Here is a 21,603-nt window from a genome sequence, read left to right as displayed (position 1 = left end):
GTGTGAGGCCCTCCAGAGGCGTTTCTCTGTAGCAGATAGGGTAAAAGCCAGATTGTAGGGTATGACAAGTGAAGAGAATAAATAAGCACACATTAATACAGGTGACTTACAAAATGTATGGCTGTGATGATGGGAAGGAGCAAGGCATCTGTTAGAAGATAAAACTTAGGCTCAAAGGAAGGAGGGTTTTGTATTTATGCAGAAGAAATTGACTAGAGAAGAGATTGAAGATATTTGGGGAAAAAAAGAGAGATGGATACATGGAGCTAGATTGTTGAACATGCAGGACCAGAGTTTAGGGTAACAGGCAGAGGGGCTCGATGGAGGACACTCTCCCCCTGAGACTCTCATGCTTCCTTGTGATGAAAATATATATAGAAATATTGGGGACAGTTTGAATTTAATATCTCAATTAAATTACATATTATGATTATGAGGAATTGATTTTCATTTGGAAAATTTGAATACAATTTTCTGAAATCCTATATTCATATTTAAGCTGCACTATTTCTTTTTTAAAGTAAAAGCAGTTCTCAACAGTCATAGTAATGTGCTGTGAGTGCTTATTTAAGGAGATAGTTATCAAAATAGCAGTGTAATGGCATATGGAATCATAGCAATATTCCTGAAGAATTTTTTTTAAATGCCTCTTTAGATTTCATGTTCTTTTCAAGAACAAAGAGAATAGGCAGATGTATAATAGGCTAAATATTGAAGTGAAGTTTATATGTGTGGAGGAGAAAGTCCAAACTTTATTTTGTTTAATTAGAAAATAATAAGGTAAACTCTGAAATGGAATTTGACTAAAAATGTTTTTTTTTAATTCCTTGCTTTTTTTTACTTCTTTTTTGGAAGAAAGTGAAAGCAGCTTTAGGTACCATAGGAGCTTTATTTTAAAGTATTTTTATTTTAATTGTTTTATTTTGATGCTTACACACAAGTGAAAAAGATCACAAGATTTTCCTTTTTATATATAACCAATATAGGTTGTTGTGTGTTTAATAACCACATACTGTATTTGCCAAATAAGAGATTTTTGTTTTTCTTAGTCTTTTAATATCACAATTTTTAGTTACTATTAAGTTTGCTTATAATATCTTGACTAGAAATAGGCTCCATAGTTTAATTCCTCTATAAGTAATTTCCTTTCAAAGTCAGATATTATGAGAAAGCCAATGTGATTTGGATACATTATCCCTGAAATTATGAGCTAAATCTTTCAACACTTTGCTCTGATCACAGCTGGAAACTGCCTTTTACAGAGAATATTATTACCTTTCACATCTAGACAGACCCCTGTCCTCACAGTCCTGGACTGAGCTAGTACAGATCTGACTTAGATGAGAATTGCTCATTGGGACCTTTCTAGGTCCAGCTGGGCTCGTTAGGATATTTACTAGCCGGAATTTGAAAGACTGGGGAGGAACTAGAACTTCACAGAAGGAACAAGTGGGTGGAAAAAAATAAGAATTAAGAGCTGAAGCTCATTTGTAAATATTTGTAAAATATTTCTTAAAATGTTTATGGATTATATTAAATGGAAGAGAACATGTTTCCTCTCTTAAGGCTTAAACCCTGTGTATCTAGATATTTTAAAATCCATAATTTCTACATATATATATGGAATCATTTTTATAAATTAAATTTTTAGAAACTCTAAATAATCTCCGATAAAACTATTTATGCAAAGTACTGGACTTAAAAAAATCCTCCACCCTGAAAAGTAGAATTCTTACTTAAATTATCATTGTGTGGGGAGCTTGGGGGAATGGGGAGGATACTCTTTTCACAAGACAAAAAAATTATAATGAATTGAACTAGATCAGTATATCTTGCCTCAAATGTTATCTCCAAATTATAATACTGTATATAAGCTTGGGCAAGGCCTATAACTTTAATTTCCTAATTTGTAAATCAGAGTTTTGTGTTTGATGGTATCTAAGGTTCCTTCTGTGAGTCTATTAATTTCACAGATGTTGTTTCCAGTGTAGTTACTACTTACAACAGGCAGAGTATTTATTACATTTTTCAGTTCATGCTTCTAATGTTTCATATTTACATTAGCTAATAACTCTGCTACCACATTTATTTCTATATAAGTTGATAACTTCTGAATTTTTCTTTTCTAGTTGAATAAGAAAAGTCAATAGGCTATGCTCTATTGGTAATCTGACAAATCCAGTTCATTTCTTTCCAAAGAAACCTCTAAAGAATAAATACTTGCAGATATCCTATTAATTAAAAACTGTTATAATCCAAACTGTCTGTTATTGTATAATCCACTCTTTATGGATTAAGAATTAGGAAACTTCCTATTGAATGCCTGTATAGGGTATTTTTATCTTTAAAAGTTAAAGACTTATCACATAAACTGAGAAATATCAGAGATTTTCCTTGCAGATTTTAGTTTCCCTGTGTATTTTTTTTTGTTGCTGTTGGTAATGAGTCAGTCATTAGAACTGTGCTCATTTTAATTTTATTAAGTTGTTAAAGAACATATCTTAAAACACCTACTTACATTAACCTAAAGCCTAGATTGCAGTTTGGACTCTTGGATCATCAGGTAAAATCATAGACCAGTTTCTGTCTTTTTTAGCATTCCTCAGCTCTTAATTTTGATGAGACGATTTTGATTTGAAGCCTGTTCCGTACCACTAGTCTTTTTCTGTCACCATCTATGTTCCAAAACTTCATTCGTGATTGAATTGGATGTTTTACTTATTTTTACCACTAATAAACTAATCCAGTATAGTAGAGAGTTATAATGCTGGTTGGAATTAAGGGAAGAGAAAGAGTGAAAAGGATAAAATTCTGGACTAGAGATTATTAGGAAACAGGACAAGGAGTTGACCAGTTTGATTGGGTTCTAATTGTATCTGAAGTAGTCACAGTTTCTCCTTACCTTTTCCATATACATGGGCTAATTCTACTGAGATTAGCACAGGTAGGAGTATGATGAGATGTGGGGCAGTGGAGGGGATAGATTAGTGTTTCTTCAAACACATAGATGACTGTGCACTGGAACTTCTGGAAAACATTCCTTTCCGGAGAAGTCTGGGTAGGTTCTGCCACGGACGGGACCTACGTTAAAGATAGTGTGATTATTTGGCAAGTAGTATTCACTACTTAGGTAATTAAGAGTTGACTCTGTTTTTAGTTCTGGTGTTACCAGCTCCCTTTTAACAAGTCATTTATTCAGTTTGTTACAATTAGAATTTTTAAACTTTTCTACTATTTTGGTGTGGGTAAGAAATATACATGTTTGCATAAGGATAGTAAGAGTACTGTATAAATTGTATCATTGAATCTTTATATGTTATTATATGGGTAATGCTACCTTCTAAATCTGTTTTTGCTACCTGTAAGGCTCTTTGGCAAAAGCTCTGAGTAAAGTTATTTTGAAATGTTTGTTTCCTTATGCATAGATTCGATGTTACAGAGTCCCAGATCATAATTATAATATGCCAGCTTCTCACAGGAACCCTGGGACCTTGGTTCTGGAACTTCACGGTAACTGCTAGAATATTCATGCTGTCCAATGAACAGTGGCGTGAACTCAATAAAGACAGCACCTTTGTCATGCACAGAGTAATTGAAATGTAAAAAATAAAAAGCCTTCTGGTGGTATTTCACAGACAAACAGGTTAATAGAAAATAATTTTAATATATATAGGGCAATAAAAATCCACCCTATTAAAATTTTTTGAAAATAATATTTCTGGTGATTTGATGCTAAAAAAAATTCTCTCTCACCTACTATACCTAATACAATTTTTGCTCTATGTAGTATTTTTTTTAAAACAGATACCTTTCCACCATTAAATAGATTTTTTTTTTGATATTTATATTTTGAAAACAGAATAAAGTAAGCAGAGTTTCCCTTTAGATTAGTAAGTTGAGGGGACTCTTAACAGTAGTAGGAGAGATTCTGTGTATTCTCTTAAATCTTTTAGAATATGTTCTTTAAGCAATCTAGTACCATTTCTGCTTCTGTTTTCAATGATCTTCATTTTTTAGAAAATTAATGCTTGAAGCTATTCTCATTTCTATTTGTATCGTTTATTGTTTTCTTCTCTTAGTTGTGCTTTTAAAACTAGTGTCCTTCGCTTTTCATGTTACTTTAGCCATCTTTTGAATACCCTCCTTTTTCAGGTTTGGTTTGTTTTTAATAAACACATATTTCCTTAGTTAATGCTGAGTGAATAACCTCTCCTTTTCCTCTCATATTAGAATTATAATTTTGACCTTAAGAATTCTAAAAGTTCAGAAAGATTTATTAGAAAATGGTTTTCCAGTAGAATAGCCAAGAATTCTTCACACTTCAGTATGAAAGGTTTATTCACAAGAAAAAAAGAGCTTAAATTCCATTTATTTTGCATTCACGGAACATTGGGGAACTGTTCATGTGGACACCTACAGATCGTTCTAGCAATACAAGGCTGCATTAGGTTTCCTATATTGAATCCCCGTGCCCAAAAATGTTTCAGTAATGTGGTAGAAATAGTTAAAGTCTAGTAGCAGAGTTCTTTTCTGAAAAGTATCTTGTAGCATTGTAAATCCATTTAATCAGTAGTGGTAGTGACGTCTTTGGGGACAGATTAATAATGATAGTCTAAATCTTCCTCCCCCACACACAAAATAAGCTTAGAATTTGGAAAATACTGAGAAGTACTCTAGGCATGATTTAGAAGCAAAACAAAAAGCCATTTTTATTTGAGTTCACAATGTATTTGCACAATTATTTGTGGGAGTCCTTCCTAGGGTGGAATAATGTGCATAGTTCAGAATGTGTCACTGTTAGCACCCCTCTACCCATAACCTGTCTTCTGGTACTTTCTTCAAAGACCTGAAGCTTACACTTACTGCATTTGTCTAGATTTATCATTTTTGTTGGCTCATTTACGATTATTATTAGTTACACTCACCAAAGGTCTTTCTCCCCAGTGTTCTTAATGAAAATACTCAGTGTATTGACCATATTACTTTAATCTTGTTTGTTTCTGATAACAAAGTACCTGTATATATAAAGCCTTCCTATTAAAATGTTTCTAGAAACTAATGCATTTTAATTTTAATATCCTAAAAAATCTTTTGGAAATACACTCTTTTATCAGTTGCTAACTTGCACAGATTTGCTTTTAATATTTGTTGCTTTGATTTGATCATTGAGATGAGACTGTCATAGTTTCTTTGTGGGTATTTCTTTTCTTTTCTTTCTTTCTTTTTTTTTACAAAGTTCGGGGGAAATAAGCTTAAGAAAGAGTTAGTTCTTCATTATATTTTGTTTCCAGTTAATTTATTAGCATTTAAACTTCTTATTCTGTTGCTTTTGTTTTCTACCAATTTAAGGAAAGTTGTTTTAGTATGTAAGAAGCATCATCCTATGTGGGCTGCTTAGTGATAAAAAGTTAAAGACTTAGGACAGATTTTACCCCAATTGATCAGCATACTAAAGAGTTTTAGCACTATTGTAGGTACAACACTTCCAATTTCTTGGAAAAGTCAGTTAACCTGTGTGACTGAATTTCCTCATCTGTAAAATGGTGGCAGAAGTTCTACCTCCTGGGATAGTTGTGAAGATTAAGAGTCAAAATGTAATGTGTTATCTATAGTTCCTGGTGCATAGTGTTTGTTACCACTATTATTATATTAATTTTAAGACCTGTGTTAGTAATTCCCTACAGTTTCCAGATTTCTTCCAGAATTCATTGTGCTAGGAAGAGTAGGTCCATGATCCCTTCCTTTAACTCCATCAACATTATTACTAAAGAGGTGAGAGGACTCTCCTAATTCTTCCATTTCCAAGGATGTAAGGGTCTGCTGTCCCCTTAAATGTGAGACCTAAATTTTAGTTCCTCTTAGAGGACTGACTATGTTTTAGCCTTTGGGTGTTTTTGTCTTCCTATTCAAAAACCACTGGATGGGTTACTATTGTTTGTGGTTTTTATTCTTCTCAAATAAGTGAAAGATCCATGTAATAATTCAAGTGGTAGATAATTCGGTTTTAAATAATTCAGCTTATCTCAAAAATAGATGCTTAGACTTTCTCTGTATGTACCACTTGATTTTAAAATATAGCTATCATTCACTTGTCTGGTTAATGTTACTTAACATTTAGCTTGCCTTACCCAGTTTGTCCATTATCAAGGGTAGGAAGCAACGTATTGGAAGGGAGTATGATCAACTTCTAGACCACTCTTCATGGCAGTCTACCAAGATTTCACTCCACCCATGCTGTTTCTGGTATAATAAGTATTCTGGTTATGTAAAAGCTCCCTAGAACTTCAGATCCATTTATAGATACTTGCAAATCTGTGGTTAATAACAATCTAATTCTTGAATTGGATTCCAGACACCCTCAGTGAATGTCTTTTCAAACAAAATTCTTCTTTTTAAATAATCAATAGCTCACAAGTCAAGTTGTACAAATCTGGGGTTGTTTGATGTTATGAATTTAACCCTAGTGCAAATTCTGTGTTAACCAAGGTAATAGCCAACCCAAATTATAATAACACAATTATATTTACTTACCATGTGTGGTTTAACAAACAAATTATGTTTGCAAATTAGCTGCAAATATATCTTTGAATGCGTATGTTACCTGTACAAGAAAAATAAACTTGTCTTATTTCTGATATTAGAGTGGAAATACATAAAACATTCTGGGAAAAGATGGTTAACATGCTTACCGAATTTCACAGAATGTCAGTTAAATCCCTTTACATACCTCAGTTATTCCTGAGTCTTGTTGGGATTCAAACCAAATGCATTTGTTAGGTATCTCACTAAACACTGAGAAATAAAAAACTCAAAATAGGAATTTTCTTCATAATTAGTTAACATAGGTAGTTTGGGGTTGTTACACCCCTGAGTCACATTTTAAACCTGTAATTCTGATGTAATAACTGATCTAGGCTGCCTTTCTGTTGGGATGAAGGCCCCATGAGTTCTGTCCAACTAGAGAGTTTCTGTTCACTGGTTAGAAGTTAAAATTACTCATATTCATTTAAGATACCTTGATCTCTTTACCTCTTCATTCAATAGACCATTGAGATGTTGTTCGAAGTGTAGGGCCCAGGGGATTTATTATGAATATTCAAAGTTATTTTAAGTGCCATATTAGAGCCTCCCCACCAGAAGAATGAGGGAGCTTAGTCTCCACAACTGACTTGCTTCTTTCCCTTTGTCTTCTGTGGCAGCTATCAGTAATCAGAATGTTGCTTATTGCTGGCTTGTGGTAGCAATTTAGTTGGATTTTACACAGCAATTGGGGAAGTTCCTTTTGTACTTTGATAACCTGTGCTACAATGAAGTGGAAATAAGAAATTATTTAAAGCAGTACCATTCAGGATATTCAAATACCTTCATGGTTATAGAAAATTAAGTAGATTATCATCAGATTACCCCCCTCAGAAACTTTTAGGTTGTGGCAATCTAATGCTGTAGAGACCTGTTTTCCCATAGGTCTTGTAAAAGAAATCACTCTGGTGTTTTGGATGCTGTTGTACCATATATTCTTTGTATCTCGAAGGGCTTATTTTTGGTATAGTTATAGAGGATGATTTTGTTTGTTTGTTTTTTGAGTAGTCCCAACATTTGGGAATTTTATCACCTATGTTATTATTTTGAAAATAATAATAAGGAAGTGACTACAGAAATGCCAGATTCCTGGCTTTCCTTAACAGTCTTCCTTCAGGATAACTGTCTTTCTTCCCCAGCCGAGAGGAGAGAAATGAGCCCTGTCCAAATATATGTTACAATAAGTTCAGCCCACACTAAGAAACTTCTTAGTGGAAAGGTGGGAAGGTTAACTGCCACATAACCAGCTCTTTCCTTAATAGAATCATTGACTTTTTTGTTCATTGTTAATAGCTTCTGCCTCCTGTCCCCTAATACGCTTACTCAGTTTCTGCCTCTGGGGATGGCCTCTTACTGCACCTTTTAGATTGACAGTCAAGATTAGAGCCACACCTCCAGGAGTGGTGATAGGCAGTTCTGATTCAGAGCAGGAGGGGCTTATCCAGGAGTACTGAGTATTCCTCTAACTCAGATAAGCAAACAGGAAAAAATATTCCTAACTACCTACAACTGGTAAGTAAGCTTTCCTGCACTCTCCCTCCTAACATTAAGGCATTGTTGATCTAAATACAATGACAGTATCTGGATGGGTTTGAAAATTCTATCTTCCAAAATTTTCGAACAAGCTAATCCATAAAATTTTACCTAGGAATCCCATTTGGGGCTTTGTAAAGATCTTTCATGTTTCCTATTCTCTTTTACATTCATCCGAGGTACAAAGATTAATTGCATGAGGTTCCCTCCATTTTTATTTTGTAATTCTATACTTCTGGCCCTTCCCCTCCCAAAAGGCTACTTCATATATCCAGCAAAATGTTGTAAGATGTCTGCCCTTCTCCACCCAAGACAGAGTCGATCATCTTTGACACCTGCTTAGTCTCCTGAATCTGCTACTGAGTGTAATTCCCCTTATTGGCAACACCATTCATCAGGTCAGCTCTACAGATTCTTTTTAGCCTAATTCAGTCCATTTTTTCCCCCAATAAATGTGTATTTAAAGAGAACTACATCACAATTTGTTTGCAACTTAATAAGCTTCTGTTAAAAAGACATTCTTAAGCAAAGAAAGCTCAATTTTTTTTAGTTGTGAGAGACTGGTTTCAGGTTAGTATTTATTATGGGCATGAAAGCTTACATATCTAGCTCATGTTACATGTTTTAAGTGTCAATTTTAGAAATGGGGGTTTCATTCTATTCTGGGAATTGAATCCCCTTACTGTTGATACCTATTTTTCTTAGACTAATTTTTTAAAAATTTACCTTAATAGATTATTCACTTCATTTAAAACTAACATAAAAAAGGTATGCAGTGTATGGTCTCCTTCCCATCCTCATCTCCCAGCTGTCCATTCCCACACTGTCCTCTTGAATAGGTAACCACTGTTCTTAGTTTGTAATGTTTCCTTCCAGAAATTTGTTATGTAATTGCTGGCAAAAAAAGAAAGAAAGAAAATATTATTTTCCTTTTTACACAAAAAAGATACTATTTGTACACTCTGCAGCATTCCTTTTCACCTAATATACCTTTGATATTTTTCAGTATCACTATGTAGGGAGCTGCCCACTCCTTTTTTAAGAACTACCAAATATTCCATTGTATGGAAGTACCAGAGTTTCTGTAACTAATTCCTCACTGAGGGCTATTTTAAAAATTTTCCTATTATAAATAATGCTGTAATAAATAACCTTGTGTAAACATTTTGTGCAATCATTTCTCTAAGATAAGTTCTGAGAATTTTAGTTTGGATCCAATAATCTGAGAATGATTTCAAGATTATACAAAGTGCTAGTCTATAGAAAGAAAGGAATACCAGTTTGTGCTTTGCTCCTCAGTCTTTTTGTCCATATTCTTTTTTTTTTTTCAGACTTTCAGACCTCTAATTTCTACTGCCCTGTTTTTGTACCAGGTTTGTCTTTTCTTGACTCTAAGATCATTTTCAGCAACCTCAAAACTAATTCTTGGCTGCTTTCAGTTCTTCTTTCCAGAAATCTTAGAGTAGTTGACCTAAGGATAAGAATTTGATTGAGAATTGAGTGAAAAAAAGTTTTTTTCAAACCCCCTTCCATGGAAGGCATTAACTGAATATAACTAAAGGGCAGTAAATTTTGTAAGATATCAGTGATAATGTTATTTTTGTAAAAACTCACCATTTCCTTCACTTGGTATTACAAAGCACTTGTTTCAAGATTTCATATTATATAGCAGTACAATGCAGTCCTCTCTGCTTGAGACTCGAAATTTAATACACACATATCCTGCCCAACCCCTTTTTTCTTGTTTCTGGTGTTTTTTTGTTTTGTTTTGTTTTTGTCTGTTTGTTTTTATATTTTTGGTGGGAAAGGTGAAGCTATAGTTTCAGCCCAACTTCAATGAGTCAGAAATTTCCTATGGAAAGGAGGGGTTTTTATTGCTCTGTGAAATTCATCAAATTAAATTAAAAGCCTCTGGATTTTATTTAATTTTGCTCATAACAAATTTTTGACACCTCCTTTTCCCCTCTCCTCAATATTTGAGATTTTTTTCTATTGTGCATGATAGAGGAATGCTGCTAAGCTTGCAAGTAATTAACTTGAAATTGTTTTGAGTAATTCTGCTTTTTTGGCTTTTTGTACCTAATCAGAATTGATGTGACTGAAGTGCAAATCTTCATAATAATCATGCATTTGCTGGCAGTGATTGGAGGACCACCTTTTTGGCAATCTATGGTAACTTTGTTCACATTGTGTATCCCATGTAATGCATGTTGTCTTTCGCTTGTGTTTTCCAGTATAGGATAATCCAGTTAAAGGGTGATATATAAAATTATTTTACTCTTTATGAAAATGAAAAACCACAGCAATGGTAGGACACAAACTTCTCTTTAGGGCATGGTGAATTTTATTACTTGGAGTTAGGTCGTACATTAGGTCCATTCCTTGGCTATTGTTTTTGAAGGGTATTTCAATTATTATTTGTTGACCCATTTTACATCTGAGGAAACAGCAGGTGGTATAACAACTTAACCAAAGACAGGGTGAGACTTTTTTCTCTCTTTCTGAGCTATATGAGTCTACTAGTTTTTCTGTCATATGCTTAAAGCTGAATAACAAATGCTTACTGAAATTGTGCCATAGAATTTTTTCAACAAGCCAGGACTTTGATTTTCAACCTGACCCATATACACAGTTTTTGGTTTTTTTTTCCCACAAATTTCTGAAAGAGGGAACATAATATATATAATATGTGGGCCAAGACTTAGGAACCAGACTGCCTGAGTTCAATCAGGCTCTGCTGCCTGTTATGTGAACACCATCTATTATTCAACTCTCTGTGGCTGAGTTTCCTCCTCTGTAAAATGAGGACAATCACAGTACTTTTTTCGTTGTTATTCTTTTTTGTTAAATGAGTAATGCATGTAAAGCCTTTAGAACAGTGTGTATCTAGTATCAGTGAAAGCCGTTCTTACGGTTGCAACTTTTCCTTCCAGATTTGAGTCACAGTCGTTTGTAAGCCCTGGTCCAGGTAATTGCTGATCAGTATCAACACTGCTTCAGAATTTACAGTTCATTTGGTGACATCTCACCAAAAGATGTACTACTCCAAACAAACAATTCTTTAAAAAATATATATATATATCAGATTGATTTTAGGGTATAAGGGAATTGACTGAACAAGATCTTTCCCACACTTGATTCACTTTATGATGGTAAATTAGCTACTTGAGGAGGTGTAGTTGACATACTTCCCTGTATACTCATCACCAGAAATTGTTTAATGCCTTTTGTTGGGAGGATAGGGTTGTGAAGAGGGAGGAGATAAAGGAATAAAAATAATCCATAGTCAACCAGGAAAATTCTGAAACTATCCAGTTATGTATATAATATCATTCAAATTCACATCTTTCCTACACATTAGTCTCAAAAGCCAGTAGGGTCTTTAGTGAAATCTAAGATATATTCTAGTGAAATCTGAGCTCTGTGGATAGAATATGGACATAGATAGAATATGGACATACATACATAGAGATAAATAGATACAGAGAATTTTATTATTTTTACTCTCTACAGTTGACCCTGAATAACACAGGTTTGAACTATGAGGGTCCATTTATAAGAAAAAAAAATTTTTTTTAAAGTTTTATTTATTTGTCAGAGAGAGAGAGAGAGCAAAGGCAGGCAGAGTGGCAGGCAGAGGTAGAGGGAGAAGCAGGCTCCCTGTTAAGCAAAGAGCCAATTGTGGGACTTCATCCCAGGACACTGGGATCATGACCGGAGCCAAAGGCAGCCACTTAATCAACTGAGCCACCCAGGCGTCCCACAAAAAAAAAAAATTTTCTTTTATACAGTACAGTAAATGTATTTTCCTTATGATTTTCTTCATATCATTTTCTTTTCTCTAACATCCTTTACTGTAAGAATACAGTATATAATACATATACAAAATACATGTTAATTTATTATGTTATCAGTAAGGCTTCTGGTCAGTAGTATGTTATTAGTAGTTCAGTTTTGAGGGGAGTCAAAAGTTATATGCGGATTTTCAACTGCATGGAGCTGGAATGGGGTTTGAGTACTCCTAACCCTCGTGTTATTTGAGGGTCAGTTGTATGTTGACTTAAATTTTTTGTATCTCTTGACCATGTTGATTATTATGTTCCTAGGCTTTGTGCTTTATACCAAAATCTCCCCTCTTCCAAAAATTTTTTAAGTATCTTATCTTAAACATGTATAAATTACCTGTAGAGTTTTGTCATACCAATAGCCAAAAAACTGATTTCTTGCTTGATCATTGGAAAACAAGTCAGTGTTGGTTATATACACCTGATTATCCTTATCAGTATGGGAATGCATAAAGCATTGCAAATAAAGTTATAGGCTATACACACATCCTTTTTTTTTTAAGAGAGAAAAGGTGTAAGATGGGGGGGTGGGGCAGAGGGAGAGAGGATCTTTTTTTTTTTTTTTACAGTGTGTGAGGAGAAAGAGAGAAAGTGCACTATTGTTGTGGGGGGACAGATGGACAGAGAGAATCCCAAGCAGGCACTATGCCCAGCAACCAGCTCAACTCAGGGCTTGATCTCACGACCCTGATATTATGACCTGAGCCAAAATTAAGAATCAGCCACTTAACTGACTGAGCCCCTATATATCCCTATTTCTTTAGGTGGTGTCTGGCAATGAATTTGCTTCAAGTGCACTTGTTACCTTATTTTACTAGGATTTATATCAAAGTACTTAACAGAATGATTTTTTTTTCAAAAGGATCAAATATTTTGTCCTATCTTTATTGATAATTAAATAATATAATCATCCTTTTTTATTATATATTTTAAAAAGTAACCTTAGTTACTGTCAGATCCAAGATTGAAAATCCCCAGGCCCAGCAATCTAGTTTCAGTAGTAGTGAGATTAGGTTGCAGTAGGGAGACAGATTGCCTTTGTCTTAGTGTTACTGGCCCTACTTTACCATCATTAAGCTGAAAGGGAAGGGCCTGATTTCTCTGGTGATATTTGGAGGCTCAGAAAAATATTGTGTACTTTGAGCTATTACCAGTACAATTCCCATAATTGGCCTCAGACCATTGTATTTTTTTCTTTTTACATAGCCCATAATTCATCATTGAATGTGGTGTTTCAAATGGCATTATGTTAATTTAGGAAGGATTACATGTAATACTCTGACTTATTTGTGTTCCAGAATGGAGGACAGATACCGGTTTCGGGCCCAAATGTGAAATCTTTGTCTCTTTTAAAGTTGAAGGCATAAAATGGAAATTGGTTTCCAAATCATCATTAAAAGTCTTCTACTGATAGGAAGCAGATTTTTGGTAACAAACAAAAACAGTACAAATGTTTTCATATAGCTGATTCCAAAAGATCAGCTGTTTTGCAAAGATAAGTGATTTATATCTGCTGTTTATGAATTACCCATTTTTTGCTGCTGCTTTTTTTTTTTTTTTTCTTCAGAGAAGGTGGGTTTTTACCAAAGTCTGTAATTAGTTCTGTTGGTTTTGGTTGGTTATTTTTTGTGTTTTTTTTTTTTCTTTTTTCGAAGGAAAGAAATTATTTTCATGCACAAAAGTCAGTGCAAGGTTAACACATTGCAAGACACAAAACAACAGCCCATATGTGGATTTTTTGTATTGCTTTCCTGAAAGAGTATATATTCTTTTGGAATGTCTTGAAACTATTTTTTATCACATCACTCTTTTTTTTTTTTAAAGGAGAATCTCATCACTTTGAAAGGGACCCACATGTAATCCCCTCATGGTTACTTTCACTGATGTTTGATTCTTTTAAATGTAGTAGTTTATTAAATATTTACTAAACCGTGAGATACCTTCTGGAATCCAGTTAAGGCAAGTCGTGAAAGACTTCAGGTGAAGTTTCAGAATTCTTTAGGTAGAACTAAAGACTTACTATGTAGTATAATTTATTTGTGTCTCATTCTTAAACTAAAAGACTGACAAAGTGCCCTTACAATTAAATAATTCAGACATGGTGATTTCTCGTAAAACACTTGGTAGACACTGTAATCATTGTTATATTGAATTTTGATGGAAATCACTTATATTGAAAGTATTTACAGTCATTGCCACATTGTTTTGAAGACAGCTAATAGTATCTAATCTCAAAGTGATACATTATATTTCTGCTGAAATTTGCAAAGCTTATAAGAACATTTTATTATGTCCCTAAGAAAACTTGTCTTAACAAATTAATAATTGATAATCTGTATTAATCCAAACTGTTGAACCAAAACACGTCCATTGTAATCTGGTAAATCGGAGAATTTAAAACTGCTTTTCCATCTCTAACCCTGTTTAAGATCAGTTAGATTGGATGATGCTATTTAAACACATAATGTGGCAGCATGAATCCAGAGGCTTTTCCCCTGGCTATAGAGCAGACACCATGACTCAAGGTCTAAAAGACCCAGAGCTCTGATAAAGGTGTTTTCAATGTAGCGTTCTTGCTATTTCTGTAGAGTGGATGCCCGTGGGTTGCTTTAGATGAGTTCCAAGAGGAGGAAGACAGAAAAGGAAAGATTGAGAAAGATAGAATGTGCCCACCCTCCTCGATCTTGGGTGGGAGGTGAAAATGGCAACAATTTTAGAGCTTTTTATAAATGGTTCAGTTGGTGCTAAGTTTTAAGGGATTGCCTGGTGAGCCTTGGGATTCCTCTCATTCTAGCTTTCCCTTCACTTTGCCTTAGATTTTCTTGTAGCTAACATCCTTTTTCTTCTTAATATGAGGGTAAGATCTGTCTTCATATTCTCCCATAACAGTAAGACTGCATAGAGAGTTAAGAGAAAGGGAGATCTTAATCTTCATTCAACAAGTGTATATTGAGCACTTATAATAAGCATGGCTGTAGAGAGAATATAAAAATCAGTGCAAACAAAATCCTACATTCAGGAGCTTATGGTTTGGTGTATATAGCTATCCTCTATGAAGGAAATGGAGAGCGTCCTAAGAATGCTTATGATACCTTCCTCCTAAGTCTATAACTCGCTAATGTTGTGGCTCAGGCCATTTACTAATTTGCCTGGCTTCTTTAATACTTCTATGTATTCTTTCTTCTTTCAACAGGCAAGAGTTTCCATTTACCTGAAAGCATTTTCACCAAATTTTAATTATAGTTGTAGTAGTATTATGGCACAGATTACTGCTACACCAGGGTTGGCACTCATGTGATATCCTGGCCCTAACACAGGCATACCTCTGTAATGGATTAATGCTTTGCTTTTTTTGCAATCTGAGGGAGTATAGTATTTCCCCCTTTGCCATACAGGTCCTTTGTCTCTGGAGGGAAAAGGAAACTATCCAGGGTATTAAATTTAAGCCAGGTGCATCAGATTAAGATTGCAATATCTCTAGTTTTCTGAACTAGAGCAGAAAAATCTCTTGGAGCTCAAAGGATCCCTGGTGTTGATTTTCTCCTTTACTGTAAACAAGTTTTGTTTTGGGCTGTTGGGTTTAGAAATGAATTAGGGAAGGAAGAAGACCATTTAGGATACTCCTTAATGTTCTGGGCTTAATTTTTAATTTGACCTACTTCATTTTAGAAAACTAAACACTGCCATACTACAGCTTGAAATTTGAACAGCTGATTACAATTTTTTTTTAGAGCTGCAGTTTTGCAAGAGGTCATAGAGCTGTGTAAACAAACTGAGTTCTTCAGAGTTTTGAAGAAATGGAGTATCTAAAGATAAAGATTTATGTCTACCAATATTACTTGGGTTTTATATGTACCCAAAAAAAGTAGGAAATGTGACATTTCCTATTTGGTTTTGAAATGGTATCCCTAAAAAGTATAAATAGCCCTAATTAAAATGTTTTCATTATAAGAACCCATTGTTTATTAAACCCTGTGGGCTTTTGGAATTTTGTAGCTGTGGTCATTTGTTTCTGTTAATAGAATATATCACTTTATGTTGCTTTATTTTCAACCCATATTGGACAAAATGTGAACCTTCTTAAAAGTGGAATGAGAAGTGCAAAAAGGAAGAAAATCTTAAATGATTTTCAAAAATTAGTACAAATGTATTTCATTTGAAATGGTGGAGATTGTGTTTGCAAGATTGAATACATTATCCCAATGCCCCCAGCACCCCACCCCTTACTTTAGGTAAATCAATCCCGTGTTTGTAGTAAACTACAAAGATACATTATTTGCTTATTGCTTATATAAGGAAACTTAACATGTTAAAATTTTGGATACACAATTGTATCTGCTTTGATGTGCTTGACGTCTTTTTTGCCCTGTATATGAATGTCTCTTGGCTGCCCTCTGCATTTTCAAGCTGCTTGTATCCTAACAGTTGGGAGTTGGGAACTCTTCCGAGTACAATCGTACAACCTTCATCTTCCATTCCCTAGTTTGCAGGTTTTTTATGAGACTGAGCGCTACCTACTGTGTCAACGAGGCACCTAAGTTTGCAGATTTTTTAAAAATCTAGTTGCAACTATTACTAGTCTTTTATGCTCCACACTTTCTCTCCCATAACAATTCATAACAAACTTCAGATTTGAATTCAGAATTCCAAAAATGTACAGAGAAAAAGGCAAAGTACACTTCATTTATACAAAGTCCAGAAGACAGTCTGTTCCACTGTTGCCAGACTTCTGGGATTTAGTTGAACTCTGCTTAGCTTGTGGCACAAATTAATGAAGTTGAATCAGTAATTTTTAAAAGTTGGTGTCAGAAGTGAGATTAATTTCTATATAGCCTCTTCTCTTGGTTATATCGTTTATAATGGAAAGAGGGAAATGTTCATTAATTTAAGTATTTGCTAAACTGGAGGGAATGGAGGATATTTGGCATTATGAATCAAACATCTGTTGTATTTTTCTTATTTTAACTTGTAAAGATTTTAATTGTTCTCTCTCTCTACCCATTAAAGATTCCAGTGCTGAATATTCAAATGAAAATTTTTCCTGCACTTTGTACTGTAGCAGGGACAATATTTTCCTGTACAAATTACTTCCGTGTAATCTTCACAGGTGGTGTTGGAAAAAATGGATCAACAATAGCAGTGAGTACATCTTAAGATTTCCAGCAATTGTTTTATACCAGGACTTAGTTTTGTAATTGCTTTTTCATTTGAATTGTATAAAATACTAGTTAATTTAGAGTTTCTGCTTAGTCTTAAATAAAAGTGATATCTAAAACTTCTCAGTTTTATCTATACATGCATATGTTTATACACCTACATGCATTTCTTTGTGTATGCACACACAGACACACGCGCATTTATACACATACATATGTTTAAAAGTATGATTGGGGGCACCTGGGTTGCTCAGTCAATTGAGCCCCTGGCTCTTAGTTTCAGCTCAGGTCATGATCTGGGGGTCCTGGGGTCGAGTCCTACATCAGGTTCCACACTCAGCATGGAGTCGGCTTGATATTTCTCTCTCTGTCTCCCTCTGCCGCTTCCCCACTTGTGCTCTCTCAAAATAAATTTAAAAGTAAAGAGAACTATGATCTGCTTTGTAAAATAAACCTGGCAGTGTAAGTAAAATCCTCAGTTTGTGCCTAACCCTGCTGCTGCTTTCTTCATTAGCTGGTCTGGTATTCAGTTACAGATACTGCTGGCTGGCAGGCACCATGAGGTTCTTAAAAATTTGAGCTGATCTGCCTTAAGCAGATCCAAGTAGTATCTGACAGTATTGAGTGTTGTTAATCCCTCCCCTCTCTTTACTCTGCACAGGGAACAAGCGTCCTCTCTCCTTTTCTCCATATTGGATCAGTGATTACCCTTGCTGCAATGATCTATAAGAAATCAGCAGTTCAGCTTTTTGAAAAGCATCCCTGTCTTTATATACTGACATTCGGTTTTGTATCTGCTAAGATCACTAATAAGCTTGTGGTAAGCACTAGAGTTTTTATTTGTTTTGTTTTTAATATTCATCTTGGTTTGGTTTTATGGCCCTAGTTTTTATTCCATTCTGTTCTGAAGTTTGCTCTCCTCCATCAACATGGGGGCCATTTTTCTCCTTGAAGCTACAGCTTGACATTATCAGAAGCTCCGTGGACCTCCGCCTGGACCTCTGCATGGACCTCCGCAGCACTTCTTTCTACTGCAGCTTAATTTGGTGCTTTAGTTTATGTGCCTTCTCCAATCTTAGTCTGTACACTCAAGGCTCTTTATGAAACACATCTTTTGGGGGGCTTCGCTGCTTGGGCTGTCCCTTTGGTGTATAGCTCTTACCCATACTTCTTGTCAGTTTTATAGTTTTGGAAATGCAACTTTCTATTAAGTATTGCTGAATAATTCTTGAAACTTGTGATTTGAGCACAAACCTGATTTACTGTGTAGCACACAGTTGCTCTAGCATGAAAGCACCTGCATCATGGTTTCTCTTTCATTTGCAGGTGGCTCACATGACTAAAAGTGAAATGCATTTGCTCGACACAGCTTTCATAGGCCCAGCACTTTTGTTTCTGGACCAATATTTCAACAGCTTTATTGATGAATATATTGTACTTTGGATTGCCCTGGTAAGTATTATACTGTGTCCTATTTCATGATTTGGAAGCCACTTGTTTTCTTGTTTCTGTCAGCCAGTCCTGAAAGATAGATCATATAATTATCATGATTTGGTATGCCAGAAAAACCACAATTAGGGGACTTGGCAAGAGTGCCTTGTGGCTTCATCTTTGAGCCATTTTTTTCATTATTCTTATTAGTCCTGCCTTCGTCAGTGCTCAGAAACTCCAGATTTCTGACTCAAGCAGGAACTGACAAATTACATCTTGTGGGCCAGTGACCTGTTTCTGTAAATAAAGTTTTATTGGAACACAGCCATGGCCATTCATTTCTGTATTGTCTGTGGCTGCTTTCGAGCTAGCATGGCAAAGTTGAGCAGTTGAAATGAAGACAAAGCCTTAAATATTTACTGTCTCTCTGAGAAAGAGTTTAATGATCCTTAGTGTAAAGGAAAAACCCTTGAGAAAATGAAATTATTAAATCATATGGAGTTGAAGTCTAATCTGAAAAGAAGGGAAGAAAGTCAGAGAAGCCCATCCTTTTTACTTTCAGGAAGCTTAGGGAAGGCCTAAGAAGGTCCCAAGAATCTAACAGTGTCTCTTCTTTCCAGGTCTTCTCTTTCTTTGATTTGATCCGCTACTGTGTCAGTGTTTGCAATCAGATTGCGTCTCACCTGCACATACATGTCTTCAGAATCAAGGTCTCTGCAGCTCATTCTAATCATCATTAATGATGTTAACTCGGTGTTATATAGGAACCTTGTGTTTTCTGCAGGAAAGAATCCAAACATATTGAGGAGAATGGGGTGGATAAGAACAAATATAATTTATAATAATCAATGATGTATAACTTTTCGTTATCAGTAACACTCCTTAACTATCCTGTGTGAGAATGGGAATTTCAAGTCCTGTCCTGTAATTGTACATGTTGTCATACAGGGTTTGGCCCAAGGAAGCATGCAGGAAAATTTGCCATGTGTTTGTAATTATCCTGGATTCAGAATAAAATTGTCCTGGGGAGCAGATCCCCAGTGGTGGAGATTTCTAATGTAGAATATTTGCAGGCCAAAAGATGGTTGCTTTATAATTTTAACAAATCATCATCTTTTAGTGACGTCCTTGTTTAGTGTCTTCTCAGGCTTTCTTTAACTAAGGAGCTCAGCTTATGGCACATATCCCACGAGCTTGTGAGATGGAATTAGTGATAAAGACCTTGAATTTGGATTGAAAGGTTTCCTATCTTTACATTGTTGAGGAAGTCATTATTTTATTGCTCAAGAAATGGTATCTCTCATGGGCTTGGGAAATCCTGTTAGCATGCAGAATAATGTGGTAACTTTGTTGATCCATTTTATTTTTTTAAATAAATATATGACCTGAAAGCCAGCCTTTTTCTCAATTTTATTCAGTGGAAAGATAACTAAGTTTTGATGTCATTTTTTAAAATTCAAGCAAAATTTATTTCTCTTCTTTAATAAATAAGGAAATTCGGTCAGCTGCTTTGTCATTATGTGTCCTGCGATCTTTCTATTTTGTTGAAGTTGTTTAACTCAAAACCTAGGAGAACTAAAAAACAGAAAACAAAAAAATGAAACATAGGAGAACTGTGTTCATTTTCCCTCTTGACAAGTTTTTTTGTTGTTGTTGTTGTACTTGTCACCCTTTAGATTATGGCTTTTTTTTTAAAGGCTATATCATTTATTTTTATGTATTTATTTTTAAAGATTTATTTATTGTTTGTTTATTTGTTTGTTTAGAAGAGAGAGCACAAGCAAGGGGGAACAGAAGAGGGAGAGGCAGAAGCAGGCTTCCTACTGAGCAGGGAGCCCGACTCGGGGCTTGATCCCAGGACCCAAAGATCATGACCTGAGCTGAAGGCAGATGCTTAACCAACTGAGCCACCTAGGCACCCTAAGATTATGTCTTTTAGGAATCTCAGGCCTTTCTCCCAAATTTTTGAGAGGCTTAGGCCTCTCTGGGCAGTTATTGAAAAGTTGTACTCCTGTTCTGGCTCCTCAGTATACTATAGTTTGAAATGAGAACCAGATATCTTCATTAATTATAATCCAGATCTGTTTCCATGGTATGTAGATAGTAAAGTTGCTTGAATGGAGGGGGACAGCAGAAAAGAAAATATTGGCTAAAACAAGATTATCTTCTTACTGCTGTTTGTTTATACTGTTGCCATGATCCTGGGTGAACAGTAGCTGTACTGCCTCAGCTGATAGGCAGAACTCTGCTTTCTCGCACTTTTTATGTCTCCATTAATCCCATGTAATCTTGAGTAGCAGTAACAGTGAAACCTTCAATTTCTTGGCTATAGTGTTGAAGTAAAGAGAAACCTCTCTCTATTTTTGCTTGCTAGCAACTTCTCCAGCATCTGGGATAGAGAAGTGCATGCAGGAAAATGCCAGGGCACATCACACATTAAAAAGTTGAAAGTTCTGGGGCACCTGGGTGGCTCAGTGAGTTAAAGCCTCTGCTTTTGGCTCAGGTCATGATCCCAGGGTCCTGAAATCGAGCCTCGCATCAGGCTCTCTACTCAACGGGGAGCCTGCTTCCTCCTCTCTCTCTGCCTGGTTCTCTGCCCACTTGTGATTTCCATCTGTCAAATAAATAAATAAATAAATAAAATTTTTTAAAACATTAAAAAAAAAAAAAAAGATGAAAGTTCTGAAAGACAAGAGGTTTCTAAAAGTTTCCCATCCCTCACGGTATTGAAACAGAAGCTGTCATTAGAAGTATAGAGGGAAGGGCACGTGGGTGGCTCAGTCAGTTAAGCCATGGTGACTCTTAATTTCAGCTCATGTCATGATCTTCAGAGTCATGGGATTGAGCCCCACATCAGGCTCTGTGCTCAGTGCCAAATCTGCTTGTCCCACACCCTGCCACGCTCGCTTGCTCTCTCAAATAGAATCTTTAAAAAAAAAAAAAAAAAGTATGGAGGGAAGATGGTTGAGGTGACCACTAAACTCCTTTGGACTCTTAAGCTTATAATACTCTTCTCTGGAAGGAGAAAAATGGCAGAGAAACAATCCCCCTACCTTCAG

The 21,603-nt window shown here is 35.3% G+C and overlaps 1 protein-coding gene across 3 annotated transcripts in view; it reads left to right on the top strand.

Moving 5' to 3' along the window:
• CEPT1 (choline/ethanolamine phosphotransferase 1) overlaps window positions 1-19,939 on the top strand; it is a 36,249-nt gene extending 16,310 nt beyond the window's left edge. For 2 of the 3 annotated variants that reach the window (XM_004769756.3, XM_004769758.3), the window contains exons 5-9: window positions 10,200-10,284; window positions 16,965-17,096; window positions 17,775-17,933; window positions 18,440-18,565; window positions 19,165-19,939. In XM_004769756.3, the coding sequence (XP_004769813.1) occupies window positions 10,200-10,284; window positions 16,965-17,096; window positions 17,775-17,933; window positions 18,440-18,565; window positions 19,165-19,284 (622 nt within the window). In that variant the 3' untranslated portion in view covers window positions 19,285-19,939. Of the gene's footprint in view, window positions 1-3,425; window positions 3,511-10,199; window positions 10,285-16,964; window positions 17,097-17,774; window positions 17,934-18,439; window positions 18,566-19,164 lie in introns of all 3 variants that reach the window. The other variant, XM_004769757.3, reaches the window with a different exon arrangement.
• The last annotated feature ends 1,664 nt before the right edge of the window (window positions 19,940-21,603 follow it).

This window comes from Mustela putorius, unplaced genomic scaffold (genome assembly GCF_011764305.1).
Source record: "Mustela putorius furo isolate JIRA1106 unplaced genomic scaffold, ASM1176430v1.1 tig00000585_pilon_pilon_pilon, whole genome shotgun sequence".
In the NCBI taxonomy this organism is placed as follows: Eukaryota; Metazoa; Chordata; class Mammalia; order Carnivora; family Mustelidae; genus Mustela; species Mustela putorius.
The sequence above is the reverse complement of the archived record's forward strand: the minus strand, read 5'-3'. Positions and strand labels throughout refer to the sequence as shown.